The following is a 27,711-nucleotide window of genomic DNA, read 5'->3' on the forward strand; positions in this document are numbered from 1 at the left end:
AACTAATTTCCTGCAATTATACATCACGTACACAATATCTGCTTCTTCTGCAGCTGCCAACAACCCACCATCATTCCCAGTTAGAGAATGGGTAAAATCAAAGCAAGGCAGTGACCCCCAGTCCCCCATGGAGATCACACAAATGCCTCAGACTGATTTTAAACAGCCCCTAGCTTGACTCTCAGTACATTACAGGCTGATATACAAGCATTTGTCCTCCCCTCACAATGGCAGTATTATCATACAGTTAGCACACATGCTTCAATGGAGAACTAATATCAAGGCTGCAGCAAACACATGTTGACTGCTGCTTTTAGGAGCAGTGAAATGTTTAAAACATTTTCACTTAAAGACAGTTAGGTTTGGCTCATTTGTTTGGTTTTTTTAATAACCAATTTGATTGAGTTTTAGGGCCACGCTGAAGAAAAATATTTTTTTTTAGACTTTGAGAATAAAGTTGTTACATTATGAGAAAAAAGTCTTAATATTATGAGAATAATATTAAGTCTTAGTTTTGCAAGACAAAATATAAAATCCTCTTTCTCGTAAACAAAGACTTCTTTATTATTGTAATATATTTTTCTTGTAACATTACAACTTTTTGTCATAAAATTACGATTATTTTCTCACAATACTAGGATTGTTTATCATATAATATTGCGACTGTATTCTAGAAATAACAACTTTAATCTCATAAAATGAAGACCTTTTTCTTGTAAAATACTGATTTTACTCTTGTAATATCACAAATTTACTGTCATTAAGTTTCAACTTTTTTCTTGTAAAACTATGACTTTATTCTCGTAATATTCTGACTTTTTCTTCCTCATAATATTATGACCTTATTCTGCTTTAATGCCATAAATCAACACACTTCGCTACAGTGGGCGGCGGTATTAAGCTTTTACGTTGAAGTGCGAACCGCCAATAATCACAAAAAGAAGACCAAGAGTGACGTAGTTTCCTGTTTGGCCTGAGCGGTGGCGGGAGATTCCAGCATGGCGGTGCAGCCGAAACAGAACCTGTCCATGGACAGTGCAGCCGAGCATGGCTTCCTAAACTTCATCTTCTCCATGCCGGAGAAACCGGACACTACTTTCAGGATATTTGATCGTAACGACTACTACACCGTTCACGGAAAAGACGCCATATTCGCGGCGAAGGAAGTTTTCAAGACGAATGGGGTCATCAAATATTTGGGCTCAGGTGACGTTAGCCTCTGTAGCTCTGCAAACACTCAAGCTTGCAAACTGGTGGCAGGCTGTTGACGCATTTAACGGATTAGATGAGCAGCGAGCTAAGCTAAATGCATCTGATAGCCGCAGTAGTGTTAGGATTTGCATGCTGCTTTGCAGGAAAAGCAAACATGTTTTTGATATTAATGCGTGTGTTGGTCTACAGGCAGTCGCAAGCTGGAGAGTGTGGTCCTGAGCAAGCTGAACTTTGAGGCTTTTGTGAGAGACTTGCTGTTGGTGAGGCAGTACAGAGTGGAAGTGTACAAAAATCACAGCAAGAGCAGCAAAGAGCACGACTGGAAGCTCGAGTACAAGGTAATAATGTGTTGACACTGAAGTCAGCTTCCGATTCGTCGCTTCCGATTCAGGGGGATTAAATTTGCAAAATTTGACAACCGTTTCTCGTTTATTCGCACCTCCTACTGTGATGAAGGCGCTGAGGCTTTTCTTGAAACGTCTAACATCCTTTGCTGAATCGGAGGCTAACTTCAGCGTCGTGATGAGACATGTTGCGGCCTGTAAATGAAGTTGAAACAGACACGACTAACTCGCTGTTTTGGGTTGTACTCACAGTTTTTTGAGGATCCAGGGTGCTTCGTGTATCCATTAGTTTGCAGGATGTGAGGAGATATGCTAGGTGAGGCTGAACTGATTTATCTAACTGTCGGGTTCAAACGAAATAAAAAAAGAAAAAACGTTCCCCCAAATAAGCCTTAAACAAAGTTCAAAACAATCAATTAAACAGTAAAACTAAGGTTTAACTAAACTCACGGCGACTGAAGACGGATTAATTTAGCGCACCTGCCTTTAATGAGCTGACCCCCAGATGCACGTCAGGTGATGCATTCAAGTGACTCAAAAAAAGGGGAAATTATAAAGGCTCGCCAGAAATGACTCTAACAAAACATGTTGTCCTATTTTCACTGTACCAGTCCTCCATTATGAATTATGTGTTTGTGGATGCTCTGCAGCTTACTGTAAATCATTCTTTTGTGCTACACTGATTTTATTTATGTATGGATCTAGAAAAACACATTACACAGTTTAATTCTGTTTTCACTGGGAAAAAATCCCACAATAAACTCTGAGCATCTTTTAATTCAAATAGACTGAGAGGAAACTAGCTGTTGCCATATGTAAGGTCTGCGGTCATCATGTCAACAATTGAAATATTGCCATTATCACGCTATGAATTTTTCTTATATTAATAATTATACTGGTATTATCATGCCAGTTTTGGGTCACTCTCATGGTGTCATTATTGATCGCAGCAGCAGCTGTTTTCAGCTGGTGAACATAGTGAAGCTTTTGGCAGCTAAAGAGACAGAAATTTCCCTCAGCGGGTGTTAGAGATAAAAAAACAGATAAAAGAGAGTAAATGTTTGACTTACATTCATCAGGTGGGCAGAGGGGTTTCTGCTGTTTTTGCACGTCTAGATGAACCAATAAAAGAAAGGATCGTCTTTTGACTGTTGTCCATCTCACTCCTTCCTCCTGTCTCAGGCCTCTCCAGGAAACTTGACTCAGTTTGAGGAGATCCTGTTTGGCGGTGGGACCGGAGCCGTGGGTTGTGCAGGAGTGGTAGCCGTGCGGTTTGCCACGGGAGCAGACGGTCAGCGGGTGGTCGGTGTTGGCTATGTGGATGCAGCCCAGAGGACGATGGGAGTGTGCGAATTCCCGGACAACGAGATATTCTCCAACCTGGAGTCCCTTCTTGTCCAAATCAGCCCCAAAGAGTGTCTCCTGGCTCAGGGCGAAAGCAACGCTGACGGCAGTAAACTACGGGAGGTACGTCAGCACCTGTTCTCCATCTGAAAGAAACAAGTTTATCACTTTATGATCAATAATCCCCAAAACAACACAAAGAAGCACTAAATCACTCAATGTCTTCTTGGAAAATCATTCAACTTATTCTAAGTTTAATGCTCTCAAAAAAAATACAGTTAACCCTTTAAAACCTGAGCAGATTGACTCAGTCTCTCTCAAAGACATGGGAGGAAGGCAATGAGCAAGTTGACAGGAAATTACCCCAAAGTAGCAAGGAATTAGGAATAAGTTAAAAGTAATTTCTGGAAAATTAACACACACCCAAAGAACAAGAAAAAAAAGGTAAAAAAAACAAACAACCCTAAACAAACAAAAACAAAACAAGAAAAACAAATAAACGGCTTGAAAAAAGTGCTTAAAATGTAATTATATGAAATAATACATTTCTAATAATAATTTCCCTTTCTCTTTGTCTCACTGTTTTTATTAATTGATTTTTTTAAAACTAATTTTCAGTTCATTTTCTTGTCAACTTTTCTTAATTTCCTGCCATTCGTAGGACATCTTTTGCAAAGTTGCTTGTTGTCTTTTTAGCCATCTTTTCAAAAGAAACCCATTTGCTCTGTTTTCAGAGGTTTAAATGCTCGTGAGAGGTAACTGAACATAACACAGAAGCTGATCCGGGTTTCAGAGAGTTAGATATTTTTGATTCGGTAACTTAGAGTGTGAATAAATTGATTTTGTTATTTTGTGTTTGTGCAGGTGGTAGAGCGTGGCGGCGTGCTGGTCTCCGACAGGAAGAGAGCAGAGTTCAGTAGCAAGGACATGGTCCAGGATCTCAACAGGCTGCTGAGGGCCAAGCGAGGAGAAACTGTGGCGAGCAACACTCTGCCTGAGCTGGACAAGCAGGTGAATAAAACAAAGAGCCCCCCCTCCCCCGACACCTCAGAGAAGTGTTAACAGCAGAGAAGCAGAATCGCTTGCTTACCGGTGCGGAGAAATGCACACCTGGTATGAACGGTCAGGCGGCTGCTGATGGACGGCTGCAGTACATTTGACGCATCGGGGCGCCTCTGAGTCCAGTGAACCTGGCGTTAGTTGCTTGAGGCGTTGAGGAGGCATTGAAAACCATTTCACAGGCTGCCCTAAGCTGCTAAAATGCTCCTTTTTTGTTCTTTTAATCCTGTGCGAATCTGCCACGTCTGTCACTTATCACATTCCACCACAAATTTTCTACAATACTTCACCAAACACAGAGGTTGTGTGATAATATTTATAAAAAAACTGGACTGGAAGTTACCCTTTTTATGCTCTTCTGCTGCGTTTATAATCAACATCAGAATAATGTTTGTCTGTGTGTGATTTCCGTTCACAGGTGGCCATGTCATGCTTGGCTGCGGTGGTGCGTTTTCTTGAACTGCTCTCTGACGAGTCCAACTTTAACTCCTTCAGTCTGACCGCTCTGGACCTGGGTCAGTACATGAGGCTGGACAACGCTGCCGTGAGGGCTCTAAACCTGTTCCAGGTCAGTGACAGAGACCAGGTCATAGGAGCTCACATTTTCCCCCCAATTAACCGTTGCAGTGTGAATAAACTAAAGGGCCATTTCACAGCTGGTCCAGGGCTGTAGTGCTGTTAGCAGGGGGTGATGTCGGCAGATTAATGTATCTGCTTTTTCCTGTTCCAAAATGTTATTTAATTGGCATTTAAAAATCCCTTATCTATCAATCTCCAAACTAAACAACAATGAGAGCAGCGCATGTAGATGCAGCAGATAGTAGCTCTTCAAATCCTTGCTGCTTTTTTTCTATATTTTTCTATTTTATCGACACCATGGCCCCTTACGATGAGATACGACTTTTCTACGATAAAGACGCACTTATCGACATCGGGAAAAGTTGTGTGGGTTTTGGACTGAATGTAACAAACAGCGAGAGGATCACCACCAACAGCATATGTCGAACCGCCAGTCAGACCAGAGGGGAGAAACAAAACCAAAAGCACCGGACGATGAGGGAGGAGAGCTGGCATTAAGGCGAGGCTGGCCGGACCTGGACAGAGAGCTTTTTCTCTACTAAGCCTTCTGGTTAATGTCCGGTCGCAGGAGAATAAAGTGGGATGCAACTGAGTCTCACTCAGCACTTACCAGTGTCTTCTCACGGCGGCAGGCCGAGGCTCATGGCTGTTGACACACTGTGAGCGGCCCCCCTGACAAACATTTGACCTCTAAGAAACACAATTGAAATAATTAGAATTGGTGTTGGAGAATAAACACTATCAGGACAGTGTCTGAGAAGTAACGTGCCACATAGTTATCATGACAACATGTTAAATGTTTTTATTTGAATTGTCTCCTCCAGGGATCGCCCGACGATACCAGCGGAGCTCATTCATTGGCCGGTTTGCTAAATAAGTGTCGTACGCCGCAGGGTCAGCGGCTGGTCAACCAGTGGATCAAACAACCACTCATGGACAAAACCAAAATAGAGGAAAGGTAATAATGGAAACAAACCGTCCAGAGATGTCCTGAGGAATATTTTCCCATCAACATTACTACATATAACCTGCTAAAAACAGGCGATCGACTCCTTTAGTAGACAAATATCTTTTTTTTTTCTTTTCTTTTGTGTTGCCATAAAACAGGTCAGCAAACAGTAGAAAGCAGCATGGAGGCCAGTGAAAATGTTTCGATAGTTACTTTTATATATATATATATATATATATATATATATATATATATATATATATATATATATATATATATATGTATGTCTGACTTCAGTCTCTAAGTGCCCACAAATTTGGGATGATGTTAGAGCTGGAGCTGTTAAATATCCATGATTACTGTGGAGTAATTTGTCTTGGGGATGGATGCTAATTGTAGCATTTCCAGTTAAATACAAGAGACAGATGTTAGCAGATTTTTAATCCAGGACCCTGGAACTAATTTCATGGATAATCTTGGCTTGTTCGTGTGTGTGTGTGTGTGTGTTTATAGGTTAGACCTGGTGGAGAGCTTCGTGTGCGACTCAGAGCTGAGACAGACCTGTCAGGAGGACTTGCTGCGGCGGTTTCCTGATCTTCACCGTCTGGCAAAGAAGTTCCACCGTCACTCTGCGACGCTGCAGGACTGCTACCGCGTCTACCAGGCTGTGAGCCAGATCCCTGCCCTCATCACCGCCCTGGAGAAATACTCAGGTACACACAAAGCTGAAGTTATCACAGTGTTTGCATAAACTCCACACTGTGGTGCCGGTTTATGGGTGTTTATTCAACAAGATGCTAGATCTGTTGTGCGGGAATGTTTCGCCTTGCAGGAATGATTATTATATAGTTACTGCAGATTTGACAGCTTCTTAATCCTCTTGCAAAGTGCCTGAAGATACTTGATTATAGTTGAGATTTTTGTGACTTTAATCCCTCTAATCGTGGTGACAATAAGCTCCTGGTGTAATGACTACTCAGAAGTTAATAGAAAAAAATGTGGCTGCTGAGTCTCTCCTGAGTAAGGGAGGCAGTAACGGATCCCAACTCAAAATATACTTGTAGCAGTTATTTAGTTTATAATTCTTGTTACTGGTTTCGTTTTCACTGATTTTGTAAATGTGTTGTGTGAATTTGCAAATAGTGTTTTGTTTTAATTCAGATTTATCTATCAGAGTGAACTGTTAAGAGCTTATATATTCAATTTCAAGTTCAAATTGGCCTTTGCAAAAAAAACAAAAAAACAAAAGCCATTCTTTTATGTTTACGGCCACACAAACACAACAGAAGAGTTGATACTAAACAGGACGGCTGAACTAACTGGATATTGTTTGGGTCACAACCTTCTGTCAACATGATGCAAAGTAATCCTGTATTTGGAAAATAGTTGTGATGCTGTCTCTGATTCTTATTATTATGAGCATTTGGCATTAATATGCATTAATATGGTAGCCTGCATCAATACAATCACATCACATTTATTTATTGCCCGTGCATACCTGTTTTGATCTCTTGTGTGTGTGTCGCAGGTAGCTACCAGGTTCTGCTGGAGGCGGTGTTCCTCTCTCCTCTCAGAGATCTTCAGTCGGACTTCCTAAAGTACCAGGAGATGATTGAAACCACTCTGGACATGAACCAGGTCTTTGTTACTGTGTTTTCTTTACTCATCTACAGTGTAAGAATATTGGGCCTCATTCACCAATATCCTCCTTTCTTAAAACTGTTCTTAAATAAATCTTCGTCTGATTTCGGACATGTTCTGAAGCGGCAGATTTGTGTACACGTGTTTTCTTCTGATGATGAATCAAACAGGAGATCCGCAGTGAAAAGCTCCCAATAATGATTTTTATTTGCGCAACATTTCAATCTAACAGAAATCTTTGTCAGGCATTTTCCTATGGATTTGATTTGGATATGAAAATGCCCGACAAATATCTCTGTTGAGTCAAAATGTTGCAAAAATAAAATAACTAAGAGCTTTTAATACAGTGTGCGGACCTCTGTAATTTTTTTAATAGGTATACAGTTACTTTTGCTCAAAAGGGGGCTTTGTGAGCCTTTTGTGAGTTATTTGGGAAACAATGAGTTTGACTACTACTACTACTACTACTACTACTACTACTACTACTACTACTACTTTTCATATCTAACCATCATAATAGATCAGTAACTATCAATAAGTAATAACTTTAGTTAGGGGGCTAATGGTCAAGTCCACCCGATTATTATGAGTATTCTATTATTTTCTCATACAGAGTCCACACAGTAACTACGCTGTTCTCCACACCCTCAATCTAACTAATCCAGACTAGTGCAGGTGGTGTAGAAATACAGGATATTTATTTTAAATGATATTTTCTACTGAAAAGTTTTGAAAATTCATGTGTAAAAATGCATGGGAACCCTGAATATTTACTAGCATTATCAATCAGTAATCATTACATGGTTTGGGTCACATTAACAAACTGATGTGAAGTTTTAGTGTTGTGTTTATTTTAAAAGGCTATAATGCTTTTTGTAAAACAATCAAGATAATAAATTGCGAATGTCAGAAACTTCTTGAAAACTGCATAAGAGGGTTTTAGGAAGAAATTTCTTCTCAATAATAGTTGGTGAATGAGGCCCATTACTTTTTAAATCCGATCATTTGTACGCATTGTTTACCTGTCTCCTCTTCGTGTTGTGGGTCACCTGTAGATCGACCATCACGAGTTCCTGGTGAAGGCGTCGTTTGATCCGGTTTTGAGTGAGCTGAGAGAGAAGATGGACACGCTGGAGAAGAGCATGCAGGCGGTGCTGAACTGCGCTGCCGGGGAACTAGGTGATCACACACACAAACACACAACAAACACCGAGACAAATCTGTTAGTTCACTGAAAGTGACTGCATGCACGCATCTGCTGATTCGATTTTAAGATCTTCGTGAGATGAAAACGCCAGATCAAGTCAGTTACACCACGCTGTCATCATGTGCTACAACGACAGTAAATTCTACAGATCGCTCCAGTGGAAAGATTGGGATTAAAAATCAGACAATGTCAAAAAAAACTTGAATATAATGATTCTTTCATTTTGCAGTTTAGAGTTAAAATTTCTTCTAATTTGAGAGAACAGCCTTTGGAAAAATGACTACAAGATGTTCATGTCATCACGTTATAGTTCATCTGAAAGTCAGTTTAGAAATTTTGACTGATTGCACATCTTTATTTGGAAAAACGGTGACATTATTAACTTCATACATGATAGAATTCAAAAGTCAAACTGAAATCATTTAGTGTTTCCTTTTTTTGCCTCCACGCTGTGGCCAGAGGCCTTACGATTACGTGTCCGTCCCATTCTCTTGAACATCTTATTTCAGGAACACTGCAAGGGGATTCCTCAAAATTGGTACAAATGTCCACTTGGACACGAGGATCAACTGATTCGATTTGGTGGTCAGATGTCTGTCCTTACACGACTCTGGTTCTCGTGAATACAATATCTGTGATACTTATTAATTACTAATTAGTCTGTTAAATTTCACTGTGAGTCTGAAAGGGTAAGTGTCCTCATCCCTGTCACTGTGTATCTGACAGTGTGTGTGTGACAGTGTGTGTGTGACAGTGTGTGTGTGACAGTGTGTGTGTGACAGTGTGTGTGTGACAGTGTGTGTGTGACAGTGTGTGTGTGTGTGACAGGCGCAGCAGCAAGAAAACAAACACTGAAGATACCCTAATGCCTATATTGAAAACCGAATACCTACCCAATTAACGAATATCTAAATATTTTGGTCCAGTGCTACTGATTATAATTTGAAGTTCAAAGGTCAAGGTCACTGTGACCTTGCATCTGTCTTATTTTCATGGGTGCTATACCTGAAGATGGGAGGGAGATTTCTCAAATTGGCACAAAAACGTCCACTTGGAGTCAAGAATGAACTGACAAGAATCTGGTGGTCAAAGGTCAAGGTCGTGGCACCCGGTGGCTCAGTAGATGGAGCGGGTGCCCCATATGCTACAGCGGCCACGGGTTCGATTCCGGCTTTGGCCCTTTGCTGCATGCCACCCCCTCTCTCTCTCCCTTTTATGCTTAACCTGTCATATGGAATAAAGGCATAAAAAGCCCAAAAAATAATACAAAAAAAAGGTCAAGGTCAAGACTGTGTTTTTGGCCATAACTCAGGAATCCACCTTAAAACATTGCTGGTTGTGAAAATCTTTTGTGCTGCAGAGAAGATGTGTGTGCTTACATGTTTTCTCAGACACGGGTGTAAACCGTACGTGGCGACTGTCGACTGGCGCGCGGAGGCACGAAACCACACGGCCGTATATCTAGTTTTATACCTGGACGTTGTTCGAAGTCATTGCTGTAACTTTTTGTTTCAGGTCTGGACGCTGGTAAGACGGTGAAGCTGGAGTCAAACGCCATGCTGGGCTTTTACCTGCGTGTCACCTGCAAGGAGGAGAAGAGTCTGAGGAACAACAAGAAATTCACCACGCTGGACGTTCAGAAGAACGGAGTGCGCTTCACAAACAGGTCGGGTCCACTGTGTCGCACACCCAGCCTCCGACTCGGATAACGGCGCTCTTTCTGTCAACTGACGGTCTGTTGTCCTGCATGTGCTCTTTCACGTCTGCAGTAACCTGAGCTGCCTGAACGAGGAGTACACCAAGAACAGGGAGGAGTACGAGGAGGCCCAGAATGCCATCGTCAAAGAGATCATAAACATCGCTTCAGGTGAGGAACGTCATCACATGCTGCCGACTGCATCTCATCAGATTTGACCGACAGAGAAAAATCAAGTAGTTAGAAGTGATTTACGTGGAAATGATTATCTGCTAAATGCATTTAGTTTGTCTTTTGTAACATTTAGTAATTGATTTTTCTCATTTTCCACAAAGGTCAGGAAGCTGTAAGCATATAGTGCTTGAATCGTTTTAAATTAATCGAGTTAATCGATGAGATTGGGGTCAGATGGCATTCTTAATTCAGACATTTAAGATTTTGGAGCACATGCTGCTGTCTCTTGTATATTTGATAATTCACTTAAACTGTCGAATTTTTGGAACCACCAGGTTACGTGGATCCTCTCCAGACTCTGAGCGATGTGATAGCGCAGCTGGACGCAGTGGCCAGTTTTGCTGTGGCATCCGTCTCGGCTCCCGTGCCGTATGTTCGTCCCCGGCTGCTGACGGACGGCTGCAGGCGTTTGGAGCTGAAGCAGGCCAGACACCCCTGCATGGAGACGGACGCGGACACTGCCTTCATACCCAACGACATCACCTTCGTGCAGGGAGAAAAGAACTTCTATATCATAACAGGTGAAAGAGAAAAATAAGCTATGCAAAAAGGAGTGGCAGGGTTCCTGCAGATCCTTAAAAAAATATTAAAAGGCATTTAAAAAAAAAAATCTTGATTGGCATTAAAATGTCTTAAATCAATTTTTTGAATGTCTTAAAAATGCTTGGACTTTGGAGATGAATTTTTATAAATCCTTTTTTTGGCATTGCATTGCAAAAGATCAAAATAATAGGTAACTTTGAAAAAAAATAAATATAATAAATACATATTAATTTATAATAATTTACTGAATGCCTCTTGCATTAACACCAGCAAAGAGTTATGTTTTATGTTACAAAAAATATCTGAAAAATACAATAAATTCCTCCCTAACCTTGAGTTATTGATGTGGAAAAAATTCAGTTCAAGTGGCTTTAAGAAAAAAAGTCTTAAATTCCACTAGACTCAAGCTGTAGGACCCTGGAGTGGATATGGGACTTTTTAAGAATTTAAGAATACTGCTTTTTAGTGGCTCAGTGTGCCACTATGTTCATCTGTTGTCTCAGACAGCTTAACAATGAGCTGAAAATGTGCCTAAAGCCAAGCGAAGTTGCAGATTCGGGTGGAAATTATCTGTAGTTTAATCACTACGATTGACCCCTCTCACGATATTTTAATGTTTTCACACTATTTAGAAGAAAGACATCCTGGAGTTTTCAGTCTTCCTTTTCCCACACTGCATGTCTGCTTCCCATCGATTAAAGTATAAGTATAAGATTAAGTAAATACAAAACGATTTAGAAAAGCTGTGTTTTCTTGTTTGTGACAGTCGCAGCTGTCAGATTTTAATCTGTAAATGTCACAATTTGCAATATCTACACGCTTCTCCAAATACTGCAAAAACAAACAGGAGTGTGAAAAATTGTAGTTCCGTTTCTGGAAGTAAACAGTTGCTGCTGTATGTGAATGAGGACACGAGACAAAACCCACCTCACTCCTCCTCCTCCGTAGGACCAAACATGGGCGGCAAGTCAACTTTCATCCGTCAGGTGGGCGTGATCGCTCTGATGGCTCAGATCGGCTGCTTTGTGCCATGTGAGAAGGCGGAGCTTAGTGTGATTGACAGCGTCCTGGCCAGGGTGGGAGCAGGAGACAGCCAGGTGAAAGGTGTGTCCACCTTTATGTCCGAGATGCTGGAGACAGCTGCCATCCTGCGGTAAGAAAAGACGCATTAGCTCGTTGTATGTCTACAAAGATGTCACGCAAGCCTCCTCTCATCACTCATTCTGTCCCTCCAGCTCGGCCACAGAGAACTCGCTCATCATAATCGACGAGCTCGGCAGAGGGACGTCCACATATGACGGCTTCGGTCTGGCCTGGGCCATCAGCGAGCACATCGCCTCCAAAATCAGCTGCTTCTGTCTGTTTGCCACCCACTTCCACGAGCTGACGGCGCTGGCAGCGCAGCAGCCCGCCGTCCACAACCTGCACGTCACAGCTCTGACCTCCCAAAACACGCTCACCATGCTGTACAGAGTCAAACCGGGTCAGCGCACAAAACACAGACACACACACATAAAGGGGGACCTATTATTCCTCATTTTCTGTCAGATATAGATTTTGTTACGCTGGGCAGGTTTCCATTAACCATCAAATTATACAAATTGAAATTGCAAATATAAATACATGTAATGGGAACATCAGTTTCAGAGAAAAAAACTCCCATTTATCCCAAAAAAGTTTATATGTTTGCAGGGGGTGGCAAAACTTATATCACTTTTTTAGGTCACATTATGCAAAAGCTCAGGGTTCCTGCAGATCCTTTGAGTCTTAAAGGCATTATTTTTATAAATCTAAACATAAAGCCCTAATTGGTATTAAAATGACTTAAATTCATCTTTCAAAAGTCTTCAAAATGCCCACAAATGGGAAGTAGGATTTTATTAATCGTTTTTTTCTGGCATTTCACAGTCAAATCTTTTTTTTCTTAAAATTAGCACGATGGGAATCGAATGGAAAGTAGTTGAATCTCACATGCAAAGTGAAAAACACAAAATCGCTAAGAAAATCGGTCAGAAGTGCAGGACGTTTTTCCCTCTCTGGTTGGTAATTTTTTTGATTATATATTATATTCATTGTCTTCAATGTGTTTCACTTTAAAAATTTGACACAAATAATCTTTTTATTCTTCTTAAACTTTTTCGCTGGACCAAAGATATTTCATGTTTTACATGTGGGCAAACTAAAATTGTTCCTTTTTAATTTTTATTTTGAAATTGGTCTTAAAATTCAATTTATGTGGCAATAAAAAAGTCTTTGTTAAGTCTGGTTAATTAAAAAACACAATCAAGGCTTTTAAAGTTTGTGAAAACAGATGTAGACAGACTGAAAACTGCTTGAACTGAAACATTTTTTGTAAGATTAGATATTGAAGTTCTTTTGATATTTTTTTAACTAGACAGTAAATAAGCTATGTTCTGCTATCTGCATTTTTTTGCCTTTAAAGCATGTGTGACTTAATCTTGGATTTGTAGCAGAACAAGTATGAACCCGAAAATAAGCATCTTCTTTAATGCAGTTTGGTTCGTTTAAATTTCATTTCTAATATGGATGTAAGACAGTGACTGTGAAGTATGGAGGAGTGGCAGGTAAACTGACCTAGCCCCTAACTTTGCCTTCAGGTGTCTGCGACCAGAGTTTTGGGATCCACGTGGCCGAGTTGGCTTGCTTCCCTCCATCGGTGGTTGCCATGGCGAAGGAGAAGGCGGAGGAGCTGGAGGAGTTCCAGGAACCTGCAGGCGAGAAGTCGGAGCAGGAGGAAGAGCCTGAGGCGAAGAGACGACGGACAGACAAACAAGTAGGGCTCAGTTATCCTGCTCTCATCACAACTTGGTTCTCTCTGTACTTTAAATCACAAGGTTGAAAAGGGTTTTTTTTCAGGGTCCTGTGGTGTTAACATTTTAAAAAATACAAATTTTTACCAAAAAACTGCAATAGTTCAAGTTCAAATAATGCGCTGCCTCTCTTTCAGGAGGGGGAAAACCTGATCGAGGAGTTCCTGGAGAAGGCAAAGTCGCTCCCCGCTGCCACCATGAGTGAGGAAGAGGTAAAGGCGACGCTCAGGAAGATGAAGCGGGAGCTTGTCGCCAAAAACAACGCGTATGTCGCAGAGATCCTTTCACGTGTTCCTGTAAAAACAGCTTGATTTTTCCACAAGAACAAACACAAAGGTCAAAGTTTCTGCACCATCGTTAACACTAGAGTGCTTATATTGTATAGTTTTTCAATAAAGATTTGTTTGTGGATGAGCTTGTGAGGTTTTCAAAGTCAGATTTCTTTAAAAACACGCAGTCACAAACACACTTTAAAATGATACATGTAGGTAAGATTTTCACAGCTTATTCTCTTAAAATGTGAGCAATGTGTAATGCTCTGTGGATAGAGATGGAAATCGAGAACCATTTCCAAACTGTCCAATCCATCGCAAACATTTGTGTCTAAGCTTTTCAGTTCTTTTTATCAATACCGGCATATTTTTGTAACACTGCAAAACAATAATGACAAACTGGTGGAAACTAGCAACAAAAGAGTCATGGCAGTGAGAAAGAAACGGTCCAAATCGTGGCCTCATTTCTGTAGAAAGATGACAACAATGCTTCTCGTTAAATAATTTCAAGTAACAGTGGAAACAGAAGCAATACGCTGAAATGTCTTTCTACTCAAAATGAATGAATGAATTTGTCACTCTACGCATAAGTGCCACCACTTCCCAACCGAGCAGCGTATGTGTTACCGACGGTTAATATCCTATGTGAATATTTTATGTTTCAATAACAATGGAGCTTTTCCACATGCAAATCTTATTTCTGTTTCTACGCTGTTCACAAAAAAACGGTTGCAATGATTCTGAAAATTTTCATTTTACACAGAAAAGTGATCAGGAATCAACAAGTAAATCATTTTTGTTTTTTTAAATCTGACAATAAGCAGAATAATGACATTGGCATCAACAAAATCTTCTCATTCCCACCCCTACTCCCGGGGTTCCTCGGCAGCATTTCGTTGTATAAAACCAAACATTTATTGGTAATTTTGCAGGACGCGAAATTTAAAGACAGACACCTGTGATCTAATAAAGTTTTATTTTCTTAGAAATGGCCAGTTTCCTGTTTTCTTTTTTTGTCTTTCTAAGAAAGTATACCCCTTTTTGAATTCCAACTAGCATCTACATAATGGTTATTGAATACTTCACAATATATTAAGTCTAGATGTTATGGTACATGCATACGATTCAGGCTGCATGAGGAGCCACAGTCACCACGATACACGGGGGAGAGAAGGAGGGGGAGGACGGGGCGGGCGGGACTGCAGATCGACTCTTCGGTTCCAGTTCAAAGGAGCTCTGACGCCTCCCATTGAAACCCTCTCCACAAAACACTGACTGCATCAACTTAGAAACATATACACACACGCACAACTTCCACTGTACACAACACACATTTACACACTCACATACACACCTTTATACAAGCGTGGAGCCCCTCCACCTGCCATTTAAGCTAATATACCGGAGAGGGTTTTTAGTGTTTAAACGAGATTCTCTTTCACAGAAAGAACTTTCACCACTGGGACGTCCGAGTGTCTGCACTTTGACAGGGAGTCGGGGTGGGAGGAGGGATGCTAACCAAAGAAAAAATAATAATAATTATAATAATATATAATAAAATAAAAGACATTCAAATACAGTCAGCTTTTTGCTTGAAAATACAAAACTACATGAGAAAGCATCGAAATAAAATCCATTGATCAGAACATTTTTTTTTTTTTTAAAAAAAGCCCAAGTGCTCCATCACACACACAATCTTGCTCTTTTATCCACACACAACAGAGCAACATCCGCCCATTCGTTGCCTAGTTACAACTGCCTGGGCAGCCAATGGGGATGGCAGCTGCGAGGAAGCAGGAAGTCTCTTTGACAGCAGTTCTTGTGAGGAAGAAGAAAAAGTGGGCCGGGAGCCGAGGATTAACACCGGGGGTGGGTGGGAGAGATCTTCTGCCAAAGTGGCGCCATCGACAGCCCCTCTGCATAGCCCTTCTCTTCTTCTTTGTCTGCAGACTGCAATAAGAAATACTCCAGTGAGGAATCTCTTGTGGCCGTTCTGTCAGTCTCAGCTCCGCCGCTCCCTCTAGTGGAGCCTGCCTCCGCTGCAGCGCGTCGGACCGCAGCGGGCAGGAAGCTGCTTCCTCTGCAGCCTCTTTCACGCCGATCCCATCTGAGAGCGCCGCAATCACAGAGTCTCTCTGGGTCCTTATGGCTGCAAGTGGATGTGTGTGTGTGTAACTGTGTGTGGCTGTAAATGTGTATGTGTTTGTGTGTGTATGTGTGGGGGGGTGTATGGCTGTATGTGCAATGTGTTTATATGCTTGTGTGAGAGAGTGTAACTTGACCGGACGCCTTCAGTTATGTTGCAGCGTGTTGGACTCGATGGGCGGCGCCGAGTCATACAGAGTGTCTGTGTCGTGCGTGGGCTCTCCGGCCAGCGTGCACGGGTTGGACAACGTTCCCGCTCCGCAATCACAGAAAAACCTAAAGAGGAAAGACATCAGGGATCGTGAACCAGTCTCTTCAAATAAGTGAGAAAATGATGAAACTGCCCTTTAAGAACATTAAATAATTCAAATCTAGTCATTCCCTTTCAAAAAACAAAAAAACCAAACATACATACATATATATATATATATATATATATACACACACACACACACACACACACACACACACACACACACACACACACACACACACACACACACATTTTTCTGCCCAGATAAATAAAACAATTGGTCAACGTAAAAATAAAAAGAAGGAACCAAAAATGTCTTACCGATCGTGCCGTATAAACTCTACATCGTGCCCTTGGTGGCACTTTTTGATGCAGTTTACACAGATGGCGTTTCTATCTGTTGTGTTACAGGTGTGACATCTAGAGACAAAACAGATTTATTTACATAACAAGATGACGGAAAATGACTTTTTGACATTTTAATTCCACTCAGAATAAAATTGTACGACCAAGTTGAAGGGAAAAAAAACACGTACCTACAACAGTTACTTAAGGCTTCTTATTTACTTTTAATATTTTAGTTGGTTTTTTTTTAACTTACTCATTTATTTTTCTCAGTATACGGAAGTATGTGTATATGTATATATGCACATGTGGGTGAATGTATGTACGCATATGCGTATGTATATTTATAAACATGTAGGAATGCATGTATAAATATACAAATATATGTATATAAATATAGAGAGATTTTATCTTACTTTGTATTATTTATTTACTCTTCTAAATATATTTCCCAGTTTAAAAAGGAAAAAACAACAACAACAGTCTTTCTGTAATGCTGGTTTAAAAACAGTTTTGATCATATCAAAAGCGTATTAATACATTTTTTTGTAATCAACAGCAAAAAAACTGGCAATGTCATAATTGAATGCAATACTCAAAATAAAGATAAAAAAAAGAAATTCATCTGCATCAGTGAAATCGCTTGAAAAGTCGTTTTGCGCAGTGCCGGCTTAAATCACTTCAGCTCGACTTCAATGTACCAACATCAGACTGAACTTTTTATCCGACTCAGTTTACCTGTAGAAGTCGTGCATGGGGTAACTGGTGTAGCTGGAGATCTTGTAGAGGCACTGTCCTCGGCTCACCGCCTTCTCAATGGCGTCCTGGTTATTCAGAATCTTATTGTCTGACGGGGGACGGACAGAAAATGTGATGAGAAAGCTGATTCAAACAGGCTGTAACCAGACTGGGAAAAGCTTTAATGCTGGTAAACGTTACCTTTCATGGTGACGTTGACTCCAGAGGCCAGAAACAGGCCTCCAAAGCGATTGTTGAAGATCTGGTTGCCCTCGAGCGTGGCTGTGGCGTGGTTGGTGATTTCAATACCTGGACAGAAAAAAAGAAAGAAAAGTACCATCAGCACCTAAAGGAAATTGAGATGTTACTTATGCTAATTAAGAGCTAATTTTGAAAAAAGCCGACCTGCAGCGAAGCCGTCAAAAATGCGGTTCTTGCGAAGTATCGGGTGGCTGTTGGTGCTGATGAGCACGCCGGCCTGAGCGTTCCTGAAGATGTCATTCTCTTCCAGCAGACCTACAGAGAAAAAAATTCATGGTTCATAATGTAGATTTACAGGGACAATATGTAAATCTAAACAGCGACGACCAAAAAAGACACTCCAGAAGCTACGTGATGCGTTTCTCTGAATCATAAGATCGTGCCAAAGTACCTCTGCCTCCGTTGAAGATGCAGATGCCTCCATCTCTGCCGTCATGAATCTTATTTCGTCTCAGTGTGGGATTGCTGTCCGTCTTGATCCACACCCCGGCCATGGCATTGTCAAAGATCTCATTGTCCTCGATGAAGCCCAGACCTGTTGTGTTATAAACAGCAGCATTAAGAAATAGAAGTACACATTCACAACATATGAGACAAACAGAGCGTCAGCAGAAACACAGACCTGAGTTGTAGACTAAAATCCCTCCATTCTGGCCTCCCCATATCTTGTTGCGCCTGATCTTTGGGTTGCTCCCCGTCCTGTCAAAATTCAACAAGAATTATTTGAATCAGTCACAATTGAGTGGAAAATGGAAACTAGAAAAATCTTGTCCAAGCCTATACGTGGAAGCATCTGGTTTAATTTAAAAGTGTCTCATATTTTGTATATTTCATTAATAGACTGTTGAAAGTGATCAATATTTTTTACCTTATTTGTACACCAGAGTACATGTGATTGTAGATGTCATTGTCTTCCAACACACCATGCCCGTTGTCGTAGAAATACACACCAACCTAAAAAAATTTTTAAAAAGAAGGGATAGATGACAACATAATCTGTATAGCAATTTGGGTTGCCTTTTAGTATGAAATAAGCTTTATAAATAAATTTGCCTGCCTAAACTACACCGGACCTTTTCCTACTATGACAAATCAAAATGTCTAAATCAAATAAATCAATGTACGGGAAACACTAAATGACATTTATACTAGTGCAAAAAAATTACACTGATTCAAGTGCAAAATTACAGTATATTTATAGTTTTTCTTTATTATTTTGGCACCTATGATGTTGGATGTAGTTGTTGCAATGATCAGGAGTAGTGCTCCTAATTTCCTGGTACATTGTACGATGACAATAAAGGCCAGTTGAGGACTTTAAATCAGGTTTCTGAAGGCTTTATATGTCTAACCATGTTAATCTCACCTGTTTGCCACTGTGGATGCGGTTCTTGCGGAGGACAGGCGTGCTGCCTGTGGTCACCCAGACTCCAGCCAGCGTGTTGCTGTAAACCTCGTTCTCCTCGATCACCCCCTGGCCTTTCTCGTGCTGAGACACAAAGCAGGATTAGCTGTCAAAAATCTCTGACACCAGGAGTGTTTCAGCTTTTATTCAGCAGAAAAATACTCAGTACTTGCTAGAAAAACGCAGAGCGTATTTACCACATAGATGCCCCCGTGCTGTCCATCGTGGATCTTGTTGTGCCGTACGATGGGGCAGCTGTTGGTTCGGATCTGGATTCCCGCCAAGGCGTTACCGTAGATATCGTTACTCTCTATCAAACCCCGTCCATCTCCAAATATGTACACCCCTCCTTGGTTACCGTTGAATATAGCATTTCCCCTGAATATAAAAAGGTGGGGAAAAAAACGGTCACAATGTTGGAAAAACATGCACATTGAGAAAGAGACATGACATTTTTCTACACAGCTGCATCATTTTCTGTATAAATATCAGCAGTGTTCATCTGAACATATTTTTCAGTCTTAAATGAAATCTTATTTTATTTTTGGTTCCTAAAGCTAGAAGAGAGTTAGACTGAAGCCTTTACAATGCCACTTCAAGTAAAATTTAAGACCAATTCTACAACCAAAATTGATGACAGACAAAAAAAAGAACCACCATGAACCAAAATTAATTAATTCTTAGGGACAATTTTGTCCAAATTTTTACTTCAACACAAAACCATATTTTCTTGGTTAAGTTAAAAAGTTGCATGATCTGCTTTAAATGCTGAAAATTTTAAAAACTTGGAGTACGACACCTGAAAACAATGAAGACATTATGTTATTAAACTTAGTTTGCCGTGAAAAAACATTTTTTTTACATTTGATTAGAAGTAGTAAATTAATATTATTCTATCATGATCTGTGTAAATCATGAAAAAAATAGATATCACCAATTATTTTGAGATTTTACAATGCAATGTCAGAAAATAAAGATTCATAATATCTTTCTCCCAATGTCTTAATACTTTGAAGACATTGAAAGATTGATTTAATACATTTTAATACCAATAAGGCATTATTATTTGATAAATTAATTTAATATCTTAAAAGACTTTTTAAAGATCTGCGTGAACTCTGAACAAATTCCACTATAGGTTTACAATAAATGCTCTCCCGTGTGAAGTGTGTGTCCTCACCGTATCGTTGGATCGCTGTTGGACGTGATCCACACACCGGCGAAGTTATTGGCATAGATTTTGTTTTCTATAAACTGTCCTCGCCCCTTTTCGTGGACGTAGATGCCTCCCGTTTGGCCGTGATGAATCTCACAGCGCACCACCGTGGGGTTGGCGTAGGCCTTCACCTCGAAGCCTGCTATGCGGTTTCTATGGATGTTACAGTTCTCAAAGTAACCCTGAACACACAGAGGAGACAAATTAGATGGTCTGCAGTGTTTATTCAGGTGGAATATGTGACGCCACATAGTGGCTGTGTATTTACCATGCCGTGATCGAAGGTGAACACTCCAACATCTCTTCCGTGATGGATGTGGTTACGTCTAATGATGGGATTACCGTGGTTTTTCACCCAAATACCTGCTAGCGCATTGTTGCTGATTTCATTGTCTTCATAAATGCCCTGAAACAGACGAGAAAACACAGAATCAGACACCTTTGTTAATATTCGTATAATCAAGGCAAACCATTCTATTATACCTAAGAAACTTTGGCCAATTGGATTGATTTCCTTGTTTCCTTGACATGGCCCAAAAATTAGCAAGAAATTGGTTAAAAAAAAAAAAAGCTGAAAATAATAATAATTATAATTTTAAAGATTATTTTTTTCGGCTTTTTATTGCCTTTAATGGACAGGACAACTTTAATGTGAAAGGGGGAGCAAGCAGCTGCAGCGAGGATACAACCTCTGTATATGGGGCACCGCTCTAACCACTGAGCCACCAGGCACCCCAAAATTAGATATAAAAAATGTTTATTAATTCTATTTTTCTGAGACATAATTTTAAATATAATTTTTTGTAATTATGACCATAGTTTTACAGACATTTTCCCCTAATTTTTGTCTTATATTTGTCTGAGCCACCTCCCTCTTTCCAACTAATTTTCAGTCACCTTTTAGCCATTTCTTGAAATTCGTGAGACATTTATTAAGTTGGTCAATGTCTTTTATCTGAATGTTTTTTGAATGAAATCAAACCAAATTTCCCAGGTTTCAGGGGAAGGCGTCTGAACGCAGCACAAAAAAAACTGATGGCGATCCAGGTTTCAAAGGGTTAAGAGGGAAAAATAATGTCTTACCTGTGCGTGGTCTGTGATGTACAGTCCTACGTTCTCACAGTCACTGATGTTGCAGTGTTTGATGGTTGGACATGCTCCCTGGCCACTCACACACACAGCTGAACCCACTTAACACAGAAAAAAAAGACACAAGTGTTACACTCCAGCAATGCCACAAGGAATGATCCCCATCAGTCAAGTAATACGCAAATGTTTTAAAGCAGAACTACAACCATTTTCAAAATGCACACGTTATTCCTTTGGTCAGAGACAATCTGAAAATATTAGTAACATCAAAAAGTAACTTCCAAGTCAAAAAATTAACTGCTAAAACTCAAATTTGTGACGTCCTCAAGTATTAAGCTCCACAGACAATGAATTGGGGAAGATGTTCTATGTGACACCAAAAACAGCCACAGGAAAGTTCTGAGTATCAGAAGTGCGCCAATCATATTGTTCCTGATAATACCAGTATAATTTTTAGTATGATTAGAAATGTATATAATAATAATGGAAAATTTTCAATTCATTGACAGAGTAAAGTCACACACATTGCAACAAGCAACACGAAATTCACTTGTGATGTGCTGTTGTCTGTAGCTTTTTATCATGTGTTGTAAGTGATGTGCTTTTTGCCTCTTCTTTTTCGTATCACTTTACCTAATGGGCTATTGTGTGTATTATTAGTCTTGTGTGTCTTTTTTTTCTTGCACAACTTTGTATTGTCATGTCATTGTGCTGTGTTTTTGTTCTGACTGCAGATGCGAATTAGCTCTAAACTATAATCAGGTACGGTGCATCAAATGGTAACATTTATGTTTTAAACTGTGCATGGTCCCTTTTAAATAAATTAAATAAATAAAATAAAATTGCTCCACAGTGGAGGAGTTGACTTCCAAATACTAAACTAACTACAGTAGAGTGGAGTCAGTGGCGTTGTTAGGTCTAGGTGTCCAATGCTACAGCCCTGAATGTTTCGGCTAGTTTTCGGACTTGTAAACTTTGCTTCCTCTGGCCAAAAACAATTTAATCATCAATTCAATCTCTTGGGATTTTTCCAAAAGAAAAGTAAATTGTGTATTAGTTGATTTTATATGTAATTATAAAATATAGGGTACTTATTTTGTATTTGGCAAATGTTTAGATATGTAATTTGTGACTTTTTTAATTTAATTGTACTAATTAAATATTATACTGAACAGTTATTTTGTTTTTTTAACAAACTAAAGACACGACATATATTTTGTCCCACACGCTTATTCACCAGGATAAAATATAACTATACCTTAGCACTTATTTTGTCATAATTGTTTGTTCTTGAAATTGATAATATATTTGTCAGTATTTTGTCATAACATCAAGAATATTGTCTTTGCAAAAATACTCTAAAATATTGTGGTATTATTTTAGGTCCACATTGCCTACCCCTACTGAGTATATGGGCAAGCTTTCTGTGTCAGAATTGCCGTTGCATCAGAAAACGGGTCATTTGGGTATAAAAAAAAGAAAACAAACATTCTGTGGATCAAAAAACACGCTCCTATTCATCGTCTATGGAGCAGCTGCAGACTTTATCTTTAATGGGATTACCAGTTTGAGACCCATCTCTCCGGTTTCTGGCTCAGAGAGAGAGTAGCTCATGTTCACAAATACTGATTTAATTTTCCTAGGCCATGAAAATAACATATCGACATTTAAATTAGGTGTGTTACATCCTGGGACACCTCCTCTATCTACTTTTTCAGTTAGGTTGCAGGTGAACCACAGGTGCAGCCCTGCCAACCGTCCTAATTGCCGATGTGTTGCACCTGGTCTGATTACCTGGGTTGCTCTCTCTCTCTCAGCCCAGAGCAAAGTCGCCCTCTAACCACTTTGCTTGCTTTTGATTGTCTAAAAAATAACTTAAAGTTTGGTTAATTCAACCTCGTTTCTTCCTCTATGTTGCTTCCCTTGAAACAGGATTGTAACAGGTGGTGTTCCCTTTTAAATCGCCACTGACATGAAGAGATAAAAGCAAGCAAAACATTACACACAAGAAGCTGGATCAAGCAAAAGATCAGTATTTTTAAAAACACTTAAATTATTGCTGTTCAACAGGGCAGCATTAAGGCCTTTTGAGCTCCTCCTTGTGGACAAAAAATGGCACGGCCCTCCTTCCTGCACCAACTCTTCAGTACTAATTAAGGTCTTAAGTGGAGGTAAAAGAAATAGAGGCCAGTAAAAACGAAAAAAATATGGAATTGACATTAACCTAAAGTCAAAATTAAAAAAAAAAAATTAAGCTGATATTTAAAAATGTTCAGAGTAGATTCCACACACTATGAATCACTCCCAAGACATACGGTCTATTGGTGCTAAATGTGCCGTGATTTCATGCTACATGGTCTTAATCAGACGATAAATATAAAGACACAAAGTCACAAGACCAACGCTGACGGAAACTAAGCATCAATACACGAGGTGTTGAGTTATGCCGTGCAACACTGGCACAGATTCTTTTCTCTCCAGATTTTATATTGCTGCCCAAGATGCCAAAATGTTTCATGAGAAAGAACAAAAAGTAGTTGCCAAAAAAATATACTGCTCCAGGGTTTTGGGGTTTTTTTTAGTCCAAGACCCAAATGACAAATTTAGCCTCTCATCCTGGGACACAATGCCTTCACTGATCAGTAAGAAATAATGCAAAATTAGTGACACTACTTTTGTGAAGCTTAAGTTGAATCAGCAGACTGTGTTTTTAAGGTTGAACTGTATTAATGTCATTGTGTCCTCCCATAGTAACAAATGGTCAGTGTGTGTGTGTGTGTGTGTGTGTGTGTGTGTGTGTGTGTGTGTGTGTGTGCTTGTGTGTGTGTGTGTTACCTGTGCATGTGGAGCGGATGATGCAGTGGTCGATGTTAGGGCTGCAGTTGACCGTGATCTCCAGACAGTGGTGGGCGTTGTGGTGCTGCGCTGACTTATCATCTGGATTAAACTGAGGAGAGAAGAGCAGCAGAGGTCAGACAGTGGCTGCGCTTACTGACAACACATCAAGCTTCTGTCCACCCACCACATCCACACTGGACTCTCCCTACTGGAGGCATTAGTGCCGCTAATACTTGTAGCTGAAGACAGGAAACAGCGATATCTTACACCACAGTGAAGAGACACAGAATAATCAATACCTGTCACGTAAAGAGTGTTTTTGGTGTAACCGAAGAAATTTGCAACAGACAGGAAACCTTTACATTCTTCAATAAATTTATCTAATAACTCGCATATTGTTACAGCTGTTTTAACTCAACATACAAGAAACAACAACCTACACACAACAGTCAAACATCAACCCTAATTTGGTGATGTCTCCTGTGTAATATGCATTGTATGACATTGATTAAACTCTGACAAATCAGTCTGATTACATTCAGGTCCACTCCTCACAGGGTTCCCACATCTTAAGTCAAGTGGGATTTAAGCCTTTTTAAGACTTTTTTTATCCCAACTGGAAATAAATTTAAGTCCATTTTTCAGTAGTCAGTATTGAGGGAGGAAAACGTGCTAACTTCTTACGGCTGAGGGGAATTTTATTTTATTTTTTTAAAATATTTATTGTAACATAAAACATGACTCTTCGGTGATGTTAATGCAAATTGCATTCTGTAAAAAAAATTTTGGCAAATTATTTGGGACTTTTTCAATGCAATGTGAGAAGAAAAGATTAATATAAATCCCACCTCAAATTTCAAAGCATTTTTAAGACTTTGGGTTTAAGACATTTTAATGCCAATGAAGGCCTTGTTTTTAACTTAATGAATTGATGTATGAATCCAGTGCATTTTAAGACTTTTTAAAAAGATCCCTGGGAACCATGCTTCCTCAGCTCATCTAAAACGTAACATGTTTCATACTAAACATATATCCTTCTAGCTTGCATTTTTAAAAAATCCGATCTGAAACAGAAAATGTGACGGCGAGGCAGCTTATGCTGGACACAAACAAGCAATTTAACTGTCACACAAAAATTTCCAAAGTTATAAATCATGAGAATTTGAAGTCGGTTGCTGCACACTTCCTTGATCTTGATTGTTTGGTGTAAGGTCAGTCTGGGCTGTCTTAAAGTCAGTTTTTTTCTCATCTTGACATTCCAACAAAATCAAATATATTAAGTGTTATTTGAAGTTTTTAGTCTTGGCTCATGCAAATACTGAAATTCATTGACTTGTTAAGGCGTCTGTTCTCTTTTATTGTGGAAAAGGAGGAGAAACTGGAGGAGTTGTGGGATAAATTAGATCCGTTATTTAATTCAGCCTGTATTTGATCCACCAACCGGCGCTTATTTGAGAGAAACTGAAATTTTTGATCAAATTTGAATTATATTATACATTGCTACTAGGTCAGGGAATAGACACAAAACAAAAAAAACAACTATTAACAGTTTGGCAAACAAACATACAAATTGAATTTGAATAGGAGGCAGGTAGCAAGTTGATAGTTTATATTTATGGATTAAACTGATGCCAAATTGATAAGAATATAGTCGACATATGAGGCCTTTTATTTTGTATTTTTAGAATTGTGTTTTTTTGCAGACACGTACAGAACTGTTAATGTCATATTTCTTAAAGGGAGTTTGGCGTAATATTTTTAACCAGGAGCAGGATGGGAAATTATACAAAAATTAATCAAGTTTTGGGAAAAAAAACACTCTTGTTTCAATAAAACATTGATATATAAAAGTTGAAATCTAGTTGTAGTCTTGCAAATAGTGATCCTGCAAAATGCTGTTTTTGCAAAATCTTACAGTGAGTGACTGAAAACTCACATTGTCCTTAGATGTGAGAGGGTAAGTATTTAAAGTCTTCTGGTGTACGATAAGGTTAGACCTTGACAAATATCAGGCTTTTATCTTTTAAAAATTCTGTACAGGAAAACATCTTTTATAGGTTGATCAAAGAGTCTTTTTCGAAATACTAAAACTGCAGAGACATTTTTTTTCTTGCTAGCCACACAATTTGGGTTTATGATCAGGAGCCCAAGAGCATCATCACAAGGCCCATGATTGTTATTTGCCTCATTTGTGGTTCTTACTTACAGCAACCCAAGAGTCTCCATTTGGGAAATAATAATAATTTCATCCTCAACCATGAATAAATAATAAATTAGAGACTAAACTGGACTTCCCCACTGTGACTTAACAGTCTGTGATGAGACAGTGAAACAGTGTCTTTCATCTACAGCCCAGTTATTAAAAAAAGGGTCAAATAAAGGGAAAAAGTGAGATCTGTTTACCTTGATGGTCATGTATCCCACATAGGCGTCCTCTGAGCCCTCCATGAAGACAAACGTTGAGTCTCTTGTGTTCTCTATCACCACCTTGTCTGCTACTTTACCGGGAGCTGATACATATGGACATAAACACAAAGTATGTCTCATCCTAAGAGAGATATTGATTGCATGCGGCACAGGCATTAAGGAAAATGTCTTAAGTACTTTTCAGTGCAAGAAATATGCTTACCTGCACCGATCATTGTGATGGGGGACTCTATATAAATCCACTCGTCTGTATAGATGCCAGAGTGGACAAAGATTAGACCGTCAAAGTGGGCCTCTTGTACTCCGCCCAGCGCATCCTCGATGGTGTCATAATACTGCAGGAGAAAAGGTACAAACACTTACAGGCAGAATATACACGCCCACAATTTATCACAAGGCAGTTTGGAAAAGCAAGCAGGTGTTTACATTAGCTGTGCTTCGCATAAATGTCAGTGGCCAGTGAAATAAATCCACAAGCTTTTTTTTCTTTTAGCTACGACTTACCAGCATATTCTCTCTGCCTTTGTATCTGCCGGGGTTACTGTAGAAATGCTCAGCAAAGCCTGGTTTTACATGAGCACCTTTGTACTGCAACAAAGAAAACACAAAAAGTCAAAATATGTTGCTTGTGACCATGATATTAACATGGTGCTAATTAAACCTAGATATCAGGGCTGTACAATATGCAAAAAATCTTATTGCAGTTTTTTTGACAGATATTGCAATTGTGAGTCACAATTTTATAGCAAATTGTATTTTTTTCAATTCATTTTCAGTGGGGGGAAAAAGACGACAATTAAATGATTTTATTTTGGAGTCTGGACCAAATCATGTTCTCTCACATCTTGAAAATGATTTGTAGGCCAGGACATTTCTTTAGCCTCACATTGATTCATTTATAATGGTATGTTGTAACACATTTTCCAATGTCAAAAAACTGCAGTTCCTGCTACCTGGACATTGCTCTTGGCCTTATTGCAATTTCAATAATATTCTGAGTTATTGTGCAGCTCTACTAGATATCACTAAACTTTGGTGTGTGATGTTTTTGAATTAAAAGAACAGAGTGCAAACTGTATGTGC

General features: G+C 39.5%; 4 protein-coding genes across 8 annotated transcripts in view; 1 reads left to right on the forward strand and 3 right to left on the reverse strand.

Moving 5' to 3' along the window:
• gch2 (GTP cyclohydrolase 2) overlaps positions 1-1,931 on the reverse strand; it is a 9,699-nt gene extending 7,768 nt beyond the window's left edge. Inside the window, exon 1 of the mRNA XM_042507664.2 lies at positions 1,807-1,931. The gene's annotated coding sequence lies outside the window, so the exon portion shown is untranslated. The remainder of the gene's footprint in view (positions 1-1,806) is intronic.
• Positions 1-1,947, reverse strand: part of pigf (phosphatidylinositol glycan anchor biosynthesis, class F) — a 21,423-nt gene extending 19,476 nt beyond the window's left edge. The window contains exon 1 of the mRNA XM_088070463.1: positions 1,807-1,947. The gene's annotated coding sequence lies outside the window, so the exon portion shown is untranslated. The remainder of the gene's footprint in view (positions 1-1,806) is intronic.
• On the forward strand, positions 948-14,053 carry msh2 (mutS homolog 2 (E. coli)). Its single transcript, XM_042507659.2, has 16 exons — positions 948-1,206; positions 1,402-1,550; positions 2,739-3,023; positions 3,765-3,911; positions 4,378-4,527; positions 5,363-5,496; positions 6,001-6,200; positions 7,016-7,125; positions 8,184-8,307; positions 9,851-10,001; positions 10,105-10,202; positions 10,541-10,786; positions 11,757-11,961; positions 12,044-12,291; positions 13,427-13,602; positions 13,777-14,053. Exons 1-16 carry the CDS (start codon positions 999-1,001, stop codon positions 13,948-13,950), a joined length of 2,805 nt encoding a protein of 934 aa, XP_042363593.2. The 5' UTR covers positions 948-998; the 3' UTR covers positions 13,951-14,053.
• An 817-nt stretch (positions 14,054-14,870) lies between these two features.
• The window catches only part of fbxo11b (F-box protein 11b), a 17,664-nt gene continuing 4,823 nt past the window's right edge, over positions 14,871-27,711 (reverse strand). For all 5 annotated transcript variants that reach the window (XM_042507663.2, XM_042507662.2, XM_042507661.2 and 2 more), the window contains 17 exons: positions 27,133-27,216; positions 26,831-26,963; positions 26,605-26,711; positions 24,199-24,310; positions 21,358-21,464; positions 20,543-20,680; positions 20,239-20,456; positions 19,256-19,436; positions 19,020-19,142; positions 18,522-18,607; positions 18,276-18,352; positions 18,045-18,188; positions 17,798-17,908; positions 17,594-17,701; positions 17,393-17,501; positions 16,631-16,729; positions 14,871-16,332 (listed from right to left, as the gene is read on the reverse strand). In XM_042507663.2, the coding sequence (XP_042363597.1) occupies positions 16,203-16,332; positions 16,631-16,729; positions 17,393-17,501; positions 17,594-17,701; positions 17,798-17,908; positions 18,045-18,188; positions 18,276-18,352; positions 18,522-18,607; positions 19,020-19,142; positions 19,256-19,436; positions 20,239-20,456; positions 20,543-20,680; positions 21,358-21,464; positions 24,199-24,310; positions 26,605-26,711; positions 26,831-26,963; positions 27,133-27,216 (2,067 nt within the window). In that variant the 3' untranslated portion in view covers positions 14,871-16,202. The remainder of the gene's footprint in view (positions 16,333-16,630; positions 16,730-17,392; positions 17,502-17,593; positions 17,702-17,797; positions 17,909-18,044; positions 18,189-18,275; positions 18,353-18,521; positions 18,608-19,019; positions 19,143-19,255; positions 19,437-20,238; positions 20,457-20,542; positions 20,681-21,357; positions 21,465-24,198; positions 24,311-26,604; positions 26,712-26,830; positions 26,964-27,132; positions 27,217-27,711) is intronic.

Source organism: Plectropomus leopardus, chromosome 19 (assembly GCF_026936395.1).
Source record: "Plectropomus leopardus strain MGB_pleo_1.0 chromosome 19, ASM2693639v1, whole genome shotgun sequence".
Classification (NCBI taxonomy): domain Eukaryota; kingdom Metazoa; phylum Chordata; class Actinopteri; order Perciformes; family Serranidae; genus Plectropomus; species Plectropomus leopardus.

Coding starts and splice junctions, on each gene's coding strand:
- msh2 (XM_042507659.2), top strand. CDS start 999: ATGGCGGTGCAGCCGAAACAGAACCTGTCCATGGACAGTGCAGCCGAG. Junction 1,207..1,401: donor CATCAAATATTTGGGCTCAG/GTGACGTTAGCC, acceptor GTTGGTCTACAG/GCAGTCGCAAGCTGGAGAGT. Junction 11,962..12,043: donor GAGACAGCTGCCATCCTGCG/GTAAGAAAAGAC, acceptor CTGTCCCTCCAG/CTCGGCCACAGAGAACTCGC.